Source organism: Alternaria rosae, assembly GCF_020736505.1.
Source record: "Alternaria rosae strain MPI-PUGE-AT-0040 chromosome Unknown BKA58scaffold_7, whole genome shotgun sequence".
Taxonomy (NCBI): Eukaryota; Fungi; Ascomycota; class Dothideomycetes; order Pleosporales; family Pleosporaceae; genus Alternaria; species Alternaria rosae.
In genome coordinates, this window is record NW_025763576.1 from 1,544,099 (window position 1) to 1,556,879 (window position 12,781).

Here is a 12,781-nt window from a genome sequence, read left to right on the forward strand (position 1 = left end):
GACACATAGGGCGAGAACGACACAGAAGTCTTTGTACGCGTCACAGAGTATAGAAGGTGCACAGGTCTATGATGGAAGATGGAGAAGGTCACTCGCTCCTTCTGATCGTTCTGATGCAGGGTATCTCGTCTATAGTCCCCGAACATGCATATGCTATAGCAAACCGAATATCAAACGATACTCTGTATCTTCCAATGACGCCGCGCTAATGATGCAAAACTCCCTCGCCGGATTCGTGAACACCCAATCGTGAGATGGTGTTGTGGCGATATGCAATGCAAACAACCAGAGAACAAAATCAGAGAGGAATATCTCCCATATACACAAGGTCTGCCTTCCTCACATCACCAGACACTCGCGATCCGGCCTATTCTTGTCCTTATTCTTCCCTTTCTCTAGGACTGTACCAGGTTCCCTACTCTTGCTTCTCCGTCTGTCTTTCTTCTCCTTCTTATTCTTGCTGCCCGACAGGCCTGGTTCTTTCTTCTCTTTGGCTGGAGAATGGCTTTGTTGATCGTTCTCTACGCTCTTCACTTTTTCAATCACAATGTGAGGCTCGTCGCTGGGAGCAGCTTCAGTCGTAACCAGCTTGTCCTTGCTACCGCGTCCCGCTAGCCTCGATAACGTAAGAGACAACCGAGTCTCGCCGCTTGGACTACCTGGCCGACTTCTGTTGTTCCCGGATAACCATATTCGAGAGCCGCGCCGGGATACGGACAAGAAGCTGCTCTTCTGATCATCTGGTGTTTGCGGTTCAGTTCGGCCACGCAGGCTGCCTTCGCCGTCCTCAATCGCGGTGCTGCTGCGCCGATTGCTGGACAGGCTGGTTCGACTAGCTGGTTCGTCTGTAGAGTTGGATTCGATATGGGGATCTGTTGCGTTGATGTTTTCGTTGTCTACACCAGCCTCCGCATCCACCGCTGTTGTAGAGGGTGGGGAAGCCAGCGTTTCTCGTGAAGGGTCTGCGGATGGAACTCCTGATTGCGCTTCCGCGTACGTGGGAGGATCTCCCCGGGAAGCGAGCTCTTCATCGATAGGCTGCACCTGGTAGAAGAGTAAATACGGCGATTCTTCTCGCAAGGCTGTCTTAATATCAACTTCAGTCACCCGTTGGGGCGAGAGATCGTCAAAGCGTATCCACTTTTCCAGCTCTTCCTCCGAATCCGATTGCGCGGTGCCAGGTCGTTCGCGAGCGTTGGCGCGGACGAGCGCAATATAGTGGCCAGAATCGACTGACACGCCCCGGTGGCAGACGACAGACTGTAGGACAAGTTTGAAGTTGCCAAACAGCGGACCCTCTTCTTTCATCCGATCATCGGATATGAAGTGAGGTAAACCGATATCAAGCGGAATGTCGATATATGTATTCAGGCGCTTTGGGGCGCCGTACGGCGTCATCGTATATCTCTTCAGGCATATGCCGAGAACCGGACGCTTCACCGAGAAATGCGCAGCGACTTGAGCATCGGTCTTTGGTACGTTATCGGTATACCAGGGGATGAGACTGAAGAACTGCCAAGCCGGCATAAGAATCTCCTTCTTAAGTAGAGAGGCTGATCGTGGTCGGCCGCTGGAGCTGTTGTCCAGTATGTCCTCAACATGCTTCTTCTCGTCAAACTTGCTCATCTCCTGTGATTGACGTGTGTATCGCTGGCTGAAGATACTATCAGCGCGGCGGCGGCCTTGTAAATTCGGTCGCGTTGGGGTTAGTGGTGTGCTTGGCTCGAAACTTATCGGCGTAGAGACGAGGGGAGTCATTGAGCCCTCCATCTCCATCGTCTCTATATGTATCGTCTCGTTTTTTTCGGGGTCCTTGTCTACGAACTCTTCGTCTTTGGACTTGACGGATGCTATCGTATTTTGCCGTTGCAGGTATCGCTTGACCTCGATTCTGTTGTTGAAATAGGTTTCTAAACAGTCTTCCAAAGTGACAATGTGATCGCCCTCTTGTTCTGGAATGGCGACTTCGAGCAGCCGTTCATTGACGAACTTGTGGTCATCTTCCTTGTCTTCACGTCCGGTGTGGTAGATGTCCATCTTGAGGGTGAGTAGCGGCAGCTCGAGCGCACCAGTGATGAAAGTGAAAGCTTCCGAAGCGTCTTGTTGACGAACCTGTGCAGCATCTTCCCATCCGCACTTGGCAAGCGAATCCTGGAGGTGCTTTGTCTACGATGTGCGTTAGCCACGGAGGAGTTGGATGACGAGGTAGGCCATACCAAATCGACCTTGATGAGCTGACCACTCCTTAAGAGATTGACCCATAAGCGCAACACAGCCGCCAATTTCTTCCTTGGCTCATCCTCAAAGTTATCGTACAACATGGCCTCAAAGCTGTCGAGACGCGCGAACATGGCAAACAGCAGTGCGTCCAGGTAGCACGTCACCATGTTCCGGTTTATGGCGCCCAACATGGTCACATCAGGACTGAAGTCCTTCAACTCGCCTTCGAGCGACTCGTTGGCGAGTACTAGAAGATCGTAGGCTTTGTCGATGTCGTTGGGATGCCAGGCGAGGGCATGTTCGGCCTGTTCCTCTCCCATGCTGGTTATGCCGGCGCCTTGTAGGCGTGAAAGGAGCATCTTGACCTGCAGCCCGTCAGCCAGATTGCATGCAGCCTTGCTCCCTCGCGTACCTTCTTCTCGGACTCATTGTTTGCTGGTGGTCTGGGACCTTCGCTGGTGAATATTCTGTAGAGGTCGGGCGAAGCATTGGTGGATTTGGACTGTAAAGACACATAGTCAGAAGAATGCGATGTTGAAGCTTGATCGGCGTTGGGTGTAAGAGAAGAAGCACAGCATGGTAGCTTTTGGTGTAGAAATAGAAGACTATCCTCTACCGATGTTCGCAGTACAAATGGGAGCTTATGGTACAGCGTCTCGATGCCGGCAGACAAGCGCCGCTGACAGCTGGGCGAGTCTTCAGGCCGCGCAACGGCGGCGGTGCATAGCAAAGGACTGAGAGAATTGACAGAAGCGAAAGAGCTCAGGCGTACTTTAGTATGGGCGTGCTTGGACGCGCGCTTCTCATGATGCTTGTCGCGCCGGCTGAGGAATCGTGACATGCCGTTCATGGTGGTGGACGGTGAAGGCGAGACCCATTCAGTGAAGGGAACGCGGCGGTGGGTAGCGGGGCAGGCAGCGAGATTGGGTTCGGTGGTGGAGGAAGGTGCAGACGAGCCCTGAGCCCGGTGGTCGGTGGGGAAGCGAGAGGGTGTTTGGGGGCTGGTTGGCGGCCGATGGGAGTCTGTCGGTGAAAGCGCAATGGTGACGCGCGGTCACGGAGGCAGCGAACAGACAGTGACCTCAACGCAACACACAAAAAGAAAGACAGCAGCACTGCATGTCCCCGACGCCGATCAGCCGCATGTCGCAAGCTGACGTCCGCCCTGGAGCAGTGGCAGGTGCGGACGAGTGGGGTAGCCCTATTGGCTAGCCGCGGACCCTAGAACCGCCCATCCCTGCCGCCCTCGCGTCTCGCGTATAGCGTATTCCGAGGAAAAGTCCGTTCGAGACGCTGTCGCATGCTCTGAGGCCCGTACCCACGACGACGCCGCATCACTCACCCATGGCACTGCGCGAGCTGCCATTCCGCACGGCCACGGCCCTCTGCAACAACACCAGACCTGCCATCCGCGCGGCGGTCCCCCTGTGCCGCCGCAATGCCTCGTCCGAAGCAGTCCAAGAAATTGAAGACGCATCATCATTCGAGGTCCCGCCGCCATCGCAGGAACTGGCAAAGAACTACGACCCCGTAGCGCGGAGTAGGCTGCGGAGGAGAGGAAACAAGCAGCTGCCGCCAAGCAGGTACGGGCGTTGAAGCATGCACCAGCAGAAACACAGGCTCATATATATCAGATACCAATACCGATCCCCCAAATACTACCGCGGCCCTCTCCACCCCCATCAGCCACCTCCCGAGTCGGATCCCTCTTCGCGACTCTTCCAGCCTGGACCCTTCAGTCTGTCTCGTCTCGAGCAAACCTACCAGAGCAAGATCGCATCCGATCTCCTCACCCTCACATATCAACACTACCCTCCCGGTTACCGCGCTCCCAAGACGGAGCAAAGACTGCGGGAATGGACCGGCGACTCCCCGTACTTCAAGAACCGCCCCCTCAGGCCTCCACGAGGTAAGGGTGAGGTACTCCGGCTGCTTCAAGAGCCCCGCACTTTCCGCAACATTCCCAAAATCACCGGTGTCACAGTCCATTCCATGGTGCCAGAAGCGCAGGAGAACAGCGGGAATCTGCACGTTGCAGGTATGATTCTGCAGGCCATTAGTAATGTACGAGCCGTGTCGCACAAGGCGAGACACAATGTCGTTGGGTGGGGCTTGCGTGCGGGCAGATATGTCTCGGTGACGACCAAGATGGAGCGGGAAGATGCGGAGCACTTTCTAGCAAAACTCATCGATGTGGTCCTGCCAAGGATCAAGGAGTGGAAAGGAGTACCAGGTTCGTCTGGAGACGGACACGGTAACATGAGCTTTGGTCTCACCCCAGACCAACTTGCCCTCTTCCCGGAGATTGAGGTCAACTATGATGCGTAAGTCTGCTTTCCTCTAGTAATCTATACTCCGACTGACACAGTTCAGATACCCACCAAAGATGATTCCCGGTTGCCACATCACCATTCAAACCGATGCCACCAACAACAAGGACGCACGTCTACTCCTCCAATCCATTGGAATCCCATTTTACGGCAAGCTCAACGACTAAATGCAGATCTCCGACTATTGTGTATAAACTGTGTAGAACATGTAAGAACAATATACGCCTTACGATACATTGCATTCATCGCATGTATCCATCCCGCATTTTGATTCCGCGGAGTCAAAGAAAGACCCTGGTGCACCGCGCAACGAAGAATGAGAATAAGATGGACAGTTGTAGATTTAGACAAGATGAAGCACGAAATCGGACTCTGTATTATCACAATGTATGCGCGTCGCGAATGTCTTACTATTGCGAAACATGCAGTGCAACATAGTTGAATGTTGAGAAACGCGGCTTGAAAACATCGCGAGCAACACCATGTTCAGAAGCACAGTACTGGGAATGTGCAAATCAAGCAGAATGTCTGTATAACTCTATGCTCGGACTCTTCATCTCGACATGAGACTGCAACCTATCGGGATGTGTCCTCGATAGACGAGTTATTTTCGTGAAGTTGTCGGGCGCGGACGGACCCTGGCACGAGATTTTAGGTTGGCCAAGCTCCCCCGAAGAACTCCCGCTATGTCGCAGCTTCGCTCAGACCGCTAACCACCACTAAACCGACCCGCGATACCCTCCAAAAACCCCAGAGTTGCTTCCGTGACCACCATACCCGTCACGATGCAGGCAATCCGGCAACCGATGCGCTCTGCGCTCTCAAAGGCCGCTACCAGGCAGTATGCGACCGCTTCCTCGCAGTACGCCGAGACGATTAAGAACCTTCGCATCAACGGCGACACCAAGGTCCTGTTCCAGGGCTTCACGGGAAAGCAGGGAACGTGAGTGCGACTGCAAGAGCACGTGGTTGGAAGAGGGGCTAATGCAGGACCAGCTTCCACGCACAACAAGCCATTGAATACGGTATGCGCAACGGACCCGCTAATATAATCCTGTGAGGGGGAGGACTGACAGGGCGACAGGCACAAAGGTTGTTGGAGGCACAAACCCCAAGAAGGCGGGTACCGAGCACCTTGGACTGCCCGTCTTCAAGAGTGTAGCAGAGGCCATGAAGGAGACTCAGGCTTCCGCTACTGCCATCTTCGTTCCGTACGCCATACCCCACAGCCGCATACAGACCATGCGTTCTAACAGAGCTGTAGCCCGCCGGTCGCTGCTGCCAGTATCGAGGAGGCTATCAACGCAGAGGTTCCTCTGATTGTGACGTAGGTGTACATATCAAACTTGGATACTTGGAAACTTACAACCGACAGTATTACTGAGGGTATCCCGCAACACGGTATGAAACACAGATATGGTCAACGAGGCACAGATACTGATTGACGCAGACATGGTCCGTATCACAGACATGCTTAAGACACAGAACAAGTCTCGCATGGTTGGCCCCAACTGCCCCGGCATCATCGCTCCCGTACGTTCTTTACCTACGTCTTTCAATCGAGATGTGATATTGACTTGAACAGGGTCAATGCAAGATTGGTATCATGCCAGGCTTCATCCACAAGCGCGGCCGCGTCGGTATTGTCTCTCGCTCCGGAACCCTCACATACGAAGCCGTCAACCAGACCACCCAAGCCGGCCTTGGCCAGTCACTCGTTGTCGGTATCGGCGGTGACCCCTTCTCCGGAACCAACTTCATCGACTGCCTTAACGTCTTCCTGAAGGACGAGGAAACTGACGGCATCATCATGATTGGTGAGATTGGTGGTTCCGCCGAGGAGGATGCCGCAGACTTCTTGAAGGAGTACAACACTGCCAACAAGCCCGTTGTCAGCTTCATCGCCGGTATCTCTGCGCCGCCAGGCAGGAGAATGGGCCACGCCGGTGCTATTGTTAGTGGTGGAAAGGGTGATGCCAATTCCAAGATCACCGCGCTTGAGGCTGCTGGTGTCACTGTTGAGCGCTCCCCCGCCAAGCTTGGATCAACTCTCTACGACCAGTTCGTCAAGCGCGACTTGATATAAGCAGTTGTAACGATGTTTCATTGAACTGCTTGAACGTGCCGGCTTGCATAGTGCGGCTGCTGCATTAGGTCCATTGTACATTTTAGTCATAAGAGCAATCCATCATGTGTGCATCTTCAGACTACCTCTTCTCTAAATACAGTTTGGCCTGCCACAAAGACTACCCTGAGTAATGTTCAGGTATCGTCTTGTTGTGCATCAGCCTTCTTTTCACATGCAGATCCTGAACCCTGCCTGAGTTGGACCCAAACTAATCATTTTCGTCAAGTTCCCCGCAAACCTCCGAGCCGCATCCAATTGATTGCACTCTCTCCAATCGCAAATATAGCAACGACATGTCAAAGACAAAGACAAAGCGCGCTCGTCGCGAGCTCAAGCGCGAAGGCGAGAAGAAGATCTTTGCATTCCACAAAAAGAACGCGAAAGCAGCGGCCGACTCCAAACCCACGGCAAAAACTCCGGCGAACAAAAAGCAGAAGATGAGCGCACCAAACGCAGCAGCTACATCGACAACAACGCCCGCCCACACACAACCCCCAAAGAGGAAGCACAAAATCCCCTTCGGCGAGTACGACCACATACTCCTCGTCGGCGAAGGCGACTTCAGCTTCACGCGCTCCCTCGCCATAGAACACGGCTGCGCGAACGTAACCGCAACGAGCTACGACGACGAAGAAGACGTCCACAGCAAATACCCCTCATTCCCAGAAATTCAAACCGAGCTCTCGTCCCTCACACCACCCGTCCCCCTCCACCACGACATCGACGCAACAAAACTATCCAGCTACAAACACCTACGGTGTAACCGCGACGACGACGATGACAACGACGAAGAAGGCTGGGACACAATCGCCTTCATGTTCCCGCACACAGGCGGTCTATCCACCGACGTGAATAGACAAGTGCGCGCCAACCAAGCCCTCTTGGTATCCTTCTTTAAATCCTGCCTCGACACCTCGAATCCCAAACGGCGGCTACAAATCCTCCGGAACCAAGACGATAACAAGAAAGGCAGCCCGCCCCAGCAACCCATCCGCCCCTTCCTCCGCATGGGTGGCAAGATTATCGTCACGCTCTTTGAAGGCGAGCCGTACACGCTGTGGAATATCAGGGATCTGGCGCGCCATGCGGGGTTGAAGGTGGTGGAGAGCTGGCAGTTTGATTGGAGCCAGTATCCGGGGTATCATCATGTGAGGACGCTGGGGGCGATGGAGACGGGGTGGAAGGGCGAGGATAGGGCAGCGCGCATGTTCGTGTTTGAGAAGATTCCGTTGGTGGCGGATAGTGATGAGGAGAAGGAGATGGCGAGGCAGGCCAAGGTGGGGAGGGGTGGGCGGTTGCCGAGTCAGAAAGAGGCAATGAAGAGGGCGTTGGAGGAGGATGACGAGGAGGATGAAGATGACGAGTGAGCTGGAGATGGCGGATGCGCGCATGATGGAGCAAAATCTCCGATGTTGAGAACAAAGACGCTCGTGGCTGAGGCGCAAAGTGGTCATTGAGCTTAAGAACAATACCCAAGGCCTTGAAGTCCTACCTATCTACACATGAAAGAACCAGGTACGCCGACCCATTCCACACCGAGCAGATACCCATACCAAAACGCCACGCTATACCGGACTATCATACAAGTGCCGCTAGAAGAAAGAAAGAGAGACAAAACATCACATAACATAAACCTTCCGGACCTCGCTCTCAGGCCACTGCTTGCCGCTCAGTCCTTCCGCCGGATCCCTCACGAAGCCTTCTCCCGTTCCAACTTTCTCGTTGAAGACGCGCAGTCTCTCGGAGCCGTAAATGCGATGGTTGGGCAATACTACGGGACTGTCTTCAACGATACTCTTGGTATGGAGGGCGTAGGGAACGTTGCGCGCCAGCTCGTTGAGTTCGGTACTACAGATTGGGCATACCGTTGTGGTGGATGAAGCGGCGTTTGTGGAGGAGGGCGTGTAGGCGGAATGGCAGGCGGGTGTCTTGAGCGCGGAGAGACCGGCGCTCAAAGCGACGTGCAGGAGCGGCCGCGGGGGCAGGGCGTAGAGGGTGTGATGAGTCGCGACGAAGCAATCGGCTAGATGCGACCATCGCGATGCCGAGTAGAAAGACTAGAAAGACGATTAGAAATGCGAAAGATACGCCGTCTGGGGAGACTCACAGCATAAGGTTCCACCTCATCCCACGGCCTATACGCCAACATGCCCGCCGCCCTCCTCATCAATTCAAAATCCCCACTCGTACTCAGATACTTCTTAGCATGCGCCCTTGCCTCCATCAACTTCGTTTCCCCACCTCCGCCCCCTATGCTGACTCCATGCATACCGTCATCTTGTGTCTCCAATCCATCCATACCGCTCAAGCCGGCCTCGTGCCCCTGCCTCACCAACTCAATATACTGCTGTAACCTGAGCTCGAATTCGAGCAGGCTGCCCCCCTTCTTAAGTTCTTTGCCATGTTCCTTGCACCACTCAAGCGCCAACGTCGTACTCATACCTTCCCGTAAACTCCTCTCAATCTTGTGACACGCAACGAATGCATCTACATCCACAAGTTCTGTAATCCCTTTGCTCTTCGCTAGACACGCCGCGCTCTCTGCATACCCCTCTCTTAACAGGTAGTCCACGAGTAACCGGCTTAGGCGCGTGCGAGACCATTCATCGTATTTGACGTCGACGAGGCTTTGCATTTCGTAAAGGTCTTGCAGGTGTTGTAAGCGCGCTTTTGTGGAGCGGTGGGTGCGCGCTTCTTCTTCGTGGAGGGTTTCTAGTTTGCGCTTGAGGTTGTGCATCTTGCTTATCATGGTGTCGAGAGAGTCGAGTGTGGCTTCTGAGGAGGTGTTCTTGGAGGCGGCTTTGGTGGCGGCGGTTAGAGATGTGGTGAGTGCGCTGGACGAGTGTTCGATGACGCGCTGGGCGTTTTTGAAGTTGCGCCGCGAGAGCTCGTAGGGCATGCGGAGGAGGGGTTGGTCCTGCGACCGTGTTAGTAGCTAACAAGGTATATCTGGGTAGCTGGGAATGCTTTACGAGAAGGAGATGCGACTCCGCATTGAGCTTCGTGCTTGTGAGCTCCGCCATGGTGGGCAGAGAGCGAGTAGAAGGAAGGGAAAGCCTCGTGTAAGAGTCGCTGTGTCCCGGTTTGTTGCGGGTTCAAATGAAATACAGAAGGAGTGAACGTCTCCAAGAGTAATAGTATGAGAGTGGAAAGATGGGAGGCTCGGTGTAAATGCGCAGCTCCACTATCACGGTGGAGGCTTGCGGGGGTGCTCGTCACAGCTCATAGCTCACCAATAGGCACGTGCCGAACATTCAACTACCTAAGTACCGATAGCCACATGCCCATTCCACGTAGCCTCAAAACAGCTGTCTGCACATCCTCCTCGATTATACGCATATCAAACATCCTCTGTCCATCAGAAGTACCATGTACATATAGGAACAAAAACATCGTCACGACGACACGCACGACTTTTAGCAACACGAGCAGCACCCAAAATGATGGAAACAACAATACATGCTTCTATGTGATATCATTCTGATCGTAAGGCAACTCTAAAACTCCTCTAAGACCCAATGCATCATAACGCATAATCCAGATGCCTCTACCCATGCAGAACGACACTGACGCAGGTAGCGATGAGCTGCCGGCCTACTGCAGAGGTATCCTGAAACCTGCTCTAAGGCCATTACTTTTGTTGTACCTGCGTTCCACAGCTCGAAGGACGCATGCAACTTGCGAAACTACTCCCAAAATCCGCTTAGAGAGCACCAGTCGACGCCATCTTGTTGCGGAGATGGCCCTTGTACTCGCCAATGCTTCCGTCCCACCTGCGGACGGTCTTGTGCTCGCACACCATAATGTCCTTCGCGATCTTGTCAAGCAATCTGTTGGTTGTTAGCAGGTTCATCAAGTGCAAGAGTAAGATTGGACATACCGGAAGTCGTGAGAAACAACGACAACACCACCGCTGAAGGCGTTGATGGCATCCGCCAAACTGTCAATGGTAGGAATATCGAGACCGTTGGTAGGCTCGTCAAGCAACAACATGTTGGGTCCCTCGATAGCGAGCAGAGCGAAAACGATACGGGACTTCTGACCATCTGACAGAGTGGCCATCTTTGATGTCTGTGCCTCACCAGTCATACCATAGCGACCGAGCTGTTGACGCCAGTACTGAAGATCCTGGCTGATGTGGTGGAACTTGTCACGAACGAAGTCAAGGGCAGACTTTGTGAGGTCGAGCTGCTCAGCAGAGTGCTGGCTGTACACACCGAGCTTCAAGTGAGTATGGCGCGATACAACACCAGATGTGGGGCTGAGCTTTCCGGTGAAGATGTTGAGCAGGGTAGACTTTCCAACACCGTTGGGTCCGACAAGAGCTGTTCGGGAGTCCATGTCGACACCAAAGTCGAGGTTCTCGTACAGATTGTCCTTTGGGTCTCCAGAGTAAGAGAAGGTAACGTCGTCAAGCGACAGCACAGGTGGGGGCAGCTTCTCGACGTCGGCGAACCTGAAAGTGAAGACACGGTCAACGGCAACAGGCTCGATCAGACCATCGGCCTCCATCTTGTCCAAAATCTTCTGGCGAGACTTGGCTTGCCTGACCAAGTTGGCGTAAGTACCAGCGGAAGCAATGAACTTCTTGATGTGCTTAATCTCGTCTTGCTGCTTCTCGTAGGCCTTGGTCTGGTTGACCTCCTGCTCGGTACGAGTCTTGTGGTATGTGTCGTAGTTACCTCCGTAGTAGAGGAGCTTCTTCTGACGCATGTCAATCATGTTTGTGCAGACACCGTTCAAGAAGTCCATGGAGTGGGACACGAGAACCAGGGTGCGCTCCCACTTCTTCATGTACTCCTCGAGCCACACACAGGCTTCCAAGTCCAAATGGGCAGTGGGGTCGTCGAGCAGCAACAGAGCGGGCTTGACGAACAGCGCCTTGGCGAGCGCAACACGCATACGCCATCCACCGGACATGTCCTTTGTCTTCTTGTTGATGGTAACCTTGTTGAAACCGAGACCAGTAAGAATGAGGGATGCGCGAGTGTGGAAGGTGGACGGGTCCATGTCTTCTTGACGCTGGTGTAGGGTTAGTGACGTGCCTGTACTTTGACCCGGCGTGTACATACCTCGTAGATGTCGTCAAGAAGAGGGCTCTCGGGGCCATCCTTCTCAAGAATGTCCTCAGCCAGCTTCTCGAGACGGGCCAGCTCGTTCTCAGCCTCGCGCACAACCCACTCCAGGGCACCCAGCTCGGTCTTGGGGGCACCCTGGTTCAGCAGGTAAATGTCGATGTGCTCTGGGAAGGGGAACTCGCGCTTGTCGATGGCCTTGAGCAGGGTTGTCTTTCCGCAACCGTTCTCACCCAACAGACCGTATCGGCGGCCGTAGTTGATCTCGAGGGTAGAGTCGTTGAAGAGGACCTTTCCGTGGAACACGAGCGATGCAGAGATGATCTTGACATCGCGCGACTGCTCGAGCGAGGCGAGCACACCGGTGGTGACGCGGTCGGACAGACCGTGCTTGTCCTCTTGCATGGTCAGCTTCTTGACCTCCTCGTTCAGCTCGAGGTCCTCGGCCTCGTCGCCGTTCTCAGAGTTGGCCTTGGAGGCATTCTTGGAGTTGGCCTTGGAAGACAACTTGGAGGTGGCCGTCTTCTTGGGCTTCGCATCGCCGTCGGCGGCGCGCTTCGCCTGGCGGGCAGCTTTTGAGGCGGAGACCATGGTGTCTTAGTGGTTTATGGGTGAAGACTCTGGGGTGGTGGAGGGAGGAGGAAATTTCGTAGGGTTGGGATCAACGTCAATCTGTGCCCCGCTAAGTCTCTTATCGATAGGTGTCGATACCCAAAGGTTTCAGTTTCGGATTCCGTTCAAAGCGCGACACTCGAGTGTGAAAACGAGTGGAGTGATGAAGCGCTGGAGGTGATGTAGAAAGAGAGGATTGGAGGGTAAGAAACGTCCAGGGCCGGTCAAACAATGCGACCCTGTGAATCAATTTTCTTACTTGTGGCGAAGGCTGCGCACGGCCAATGAGCGCTCCCCCACCATCATCATAGGGCAAGTAAGGCGCTCAACGCTCGAGGCTGACACCGCTACATGCATGTTTCGTTAGGATAGTAAGTCATCAGACAGGTAGCTAGGTTCAGAGCTGGGCGAAGCAA

The 12,781-nt window shown here is 54.0% G+C and overlaps 6 protein-coding genes across 6 annotated transcripts; 3 read left to right on the forward strand and 3 right to left on the reverse strand.

The window, feature by feature from the left end:
• Positions 1-339: 339 nt before the first annotated feature.
• BKA58DRAFT_319394 (ubiquitin carboxyl-terminal hydrolase-domain-containing protein) lies at positions 340-3,070 on the reverse strand (the record flags this gene model as incomplete). The annotated part of the gene is made up of 3 exons (XM_046167716.1): positions 340-2,166; positions 2,217-2,585; positions 2,633-3,070. 3 exons carry the CDS (start codon positions 3,068-3,070, stop codon positions 340-342), a joined length of 2,634 nt encoding a protein of 877 aa, XP_046023509.1.
• A 394-nt stretch (positions 3,071-3,464) lies between these two features.
• On the forward strand, positions 3,465-5,145 carry BKA58DRAFT_364550 (ribosomal protein L5 domain-containing protein). The gene is made up of 3 exons (XM_046168850.1): positions 3,465-3,803; positions 3,855-4,544; positions 4,594-5,145. The coding sequence occupies exons 1-3, from the start codon at positions 3,565-3,567 to the stop codon at positions 4,715-4,717; spliced, it is 1,053 nt and encodes a 350-aa protein (XP_046023510.1). The 5' UTR covers positions 3,465-3,564; the 3' UTR covers positions 4,718-5,145.
• Positions 5,146-5,182: 37 nt separating this feature from the next.
• On the forward strand, positions 5,183-6,801 carry BKA58DRAFT_388761 (succinyl-CoA ligase subunit alpha). The gene is made up of 7 exons (XM_046170686.1): positions 5,183-5,493; positions 5,547-5,575; positions 5,635-5,761; positions 5,815-5,877; positions 5,926-5,951; positions 6,001-6,083; positions 6,136-6,801. The coding sequence occupies exons 1-7, from the start codon at positions 5,336-5,338 to the stop codon at positions 6,634-6,636; spliced, it is 987 nt and encodes a 328-aa protein (XP_046023511.1). The 5' UTR covers positions 5,183-5,335; the 3' UTR covers positions 6,637-6,801.
• A 68-nt stretch (positions 6,802-6,869) lies between these two features.
• Positions 6,870-8,373, forward strand: BKA58DRAFT_213423 (uncharacterized protein). Its single transcript, XM_046166086.1, has one exon. It carries the CDS (start codon positions 6,972-6,974, stop codon positions 8,043-8,045), a length of 1,074 nt encoding a protein of 357 aa, XP_046023512.1. The 5' UTR covers positions 6,870-6,971; the 3' UTR covers positions 8,046-8,373.
• On the reverse strand, positions 8,172-9,940 carry BKA58DRAFT_213500 (CTLH/CRA C-terminal to lish motif domain-containing protein). Its single transcript, XM_046166088.1, has 3 exons — positions 9,651-9,940; positions 8,786-9,595; positions 8,172-8,735 (listed from the first exon to the last, which is right to left on the reverse strand). Exons 1-3 carry the CDS (start codon positions 9,699-9,701, stop codon positions 8,298-8,300), a joined length of 1,299 nt encoding a protein of 432 aa, XP_046023513.1. The 5' UTR covers positions 9,702-9,940; the 3' UTR covers positions 8,172-8,297.
• A 179-nt stretch (positions 9,941-10,119) lies between these two features.
• BKA58DRAFT_388763 (ATP-binding cassette sub-family F member 3) lies at positions 10,120-12,675 on the reverse strand. The gene is made up of 3 exons (XM_046170687.1): positions 11,751-12,675; positions 10,559-11,700; positions 10,120-10,508 (listed from the first exon to the last, which is right to left on the reverse strand). Exons 1-3 carry the CDS (start codon positions 12,342-12,344, stop codon positions 10,382-10,384), a joined length of 1,863 nt encoding a protein of 620 aa, XP_046023514.1. The 5' UTR covers positions 12,345-12,675; the 3' UTR covers positions 10,120-10,381.
• Between the last annotated feature and the right edge of the window lie 106 nt (positions 12,676-12,781).

Coding starts and splice junctions, on each gene's coding strand:
- BKA58DRAFT_364550 (XM_046168850.1), top strand. CDS start 3,565: ATGGCACTGCGCGAGCTGCCATTCCGCACGGCCACGGCCCTCTGCAAC. Junction 3,804..3,854: donor AAGCAGCTGCCGCCAAGCAG/GTACGGGCGTTG, acceptor CATATATATCAG/ATACCAATACCGATCCCCCA. Junction 4,545..4,593: donor ATTGAGGTCAACTATGATGC/GTAAGTCTGCTT, acceptor GACACAGTTCAG/ATACCCACCAAAGATGATTC.
- BKA58DRAFT_388761 (XM_046170686.1), top strand. CDS start 5,336: ATGCAGGCAATCCGGCAACCGATGCGCTCTGCGCTCTCAAAGGCCGCT. Junction 5,762..5,814: donor GCTACTGCCATCTTCGTTCC/GTACGCCATACC, acceptor ACAGAGCTGTAG/CCCGCCGGTCGCTGCTGCCA. Junction 5,878..5,925: donor GAGGTTCCTCTGATTGTGAC/GTAGGTGTACAT, acceptor TACAACCGACAG/TATTACTGAGGGTATCCCGC.
- BKA58DRAFT_213423 (XM_046166086.1), top strand. CDS start 6,972: ATGTCAAAGACAAAGACAAAGCGCGCTCGTCGCGAGCTCAAGCGCGAA.
- BKA58DRAFT_213500 (XM_046166088.1), bottom strand. CDS start 9,701: ATGGCGGAGCTCACAAGCACGAAGCTCAATGCGGAGTCGCATCTCCTT. Junction 9,596..9,650: donor CGGAGTCGCATCTCCTTCTC/GTAAAGCATTCC, acceptor ACACGGTCGCAG/GACCAACCCCTCCTCCGCAT. Junction 8,736..8,785: donor ATGAGGTGGAACCTTATGCT/GTGAGTCTCCCC, acceptor TCGTCTTTCTAG/TCTTTCTACTCGGCATCGCG.
- BKA58DRAFT_388763 (XM_046170687.1), bottom strand. CDS start 12,344: ATGGTCTCCGCCTCAAAAGCTGCCCGCCAGGCGAAGCGCGCCGCCGAC. Junction 11,701..11,750: donor TTCTTGACGACATCTACGAG/GTATGTACACGC, acceptor ACCCTACACCAG/CGTCAAGAAGACATGGACCC. Junction 10,509..10,558: donor GTTGTTTCTCACGACTTCCG/GTATGTCCAATC, acceptor AACAACCAACAG/ATTGCTTGACAAGATCGCGA.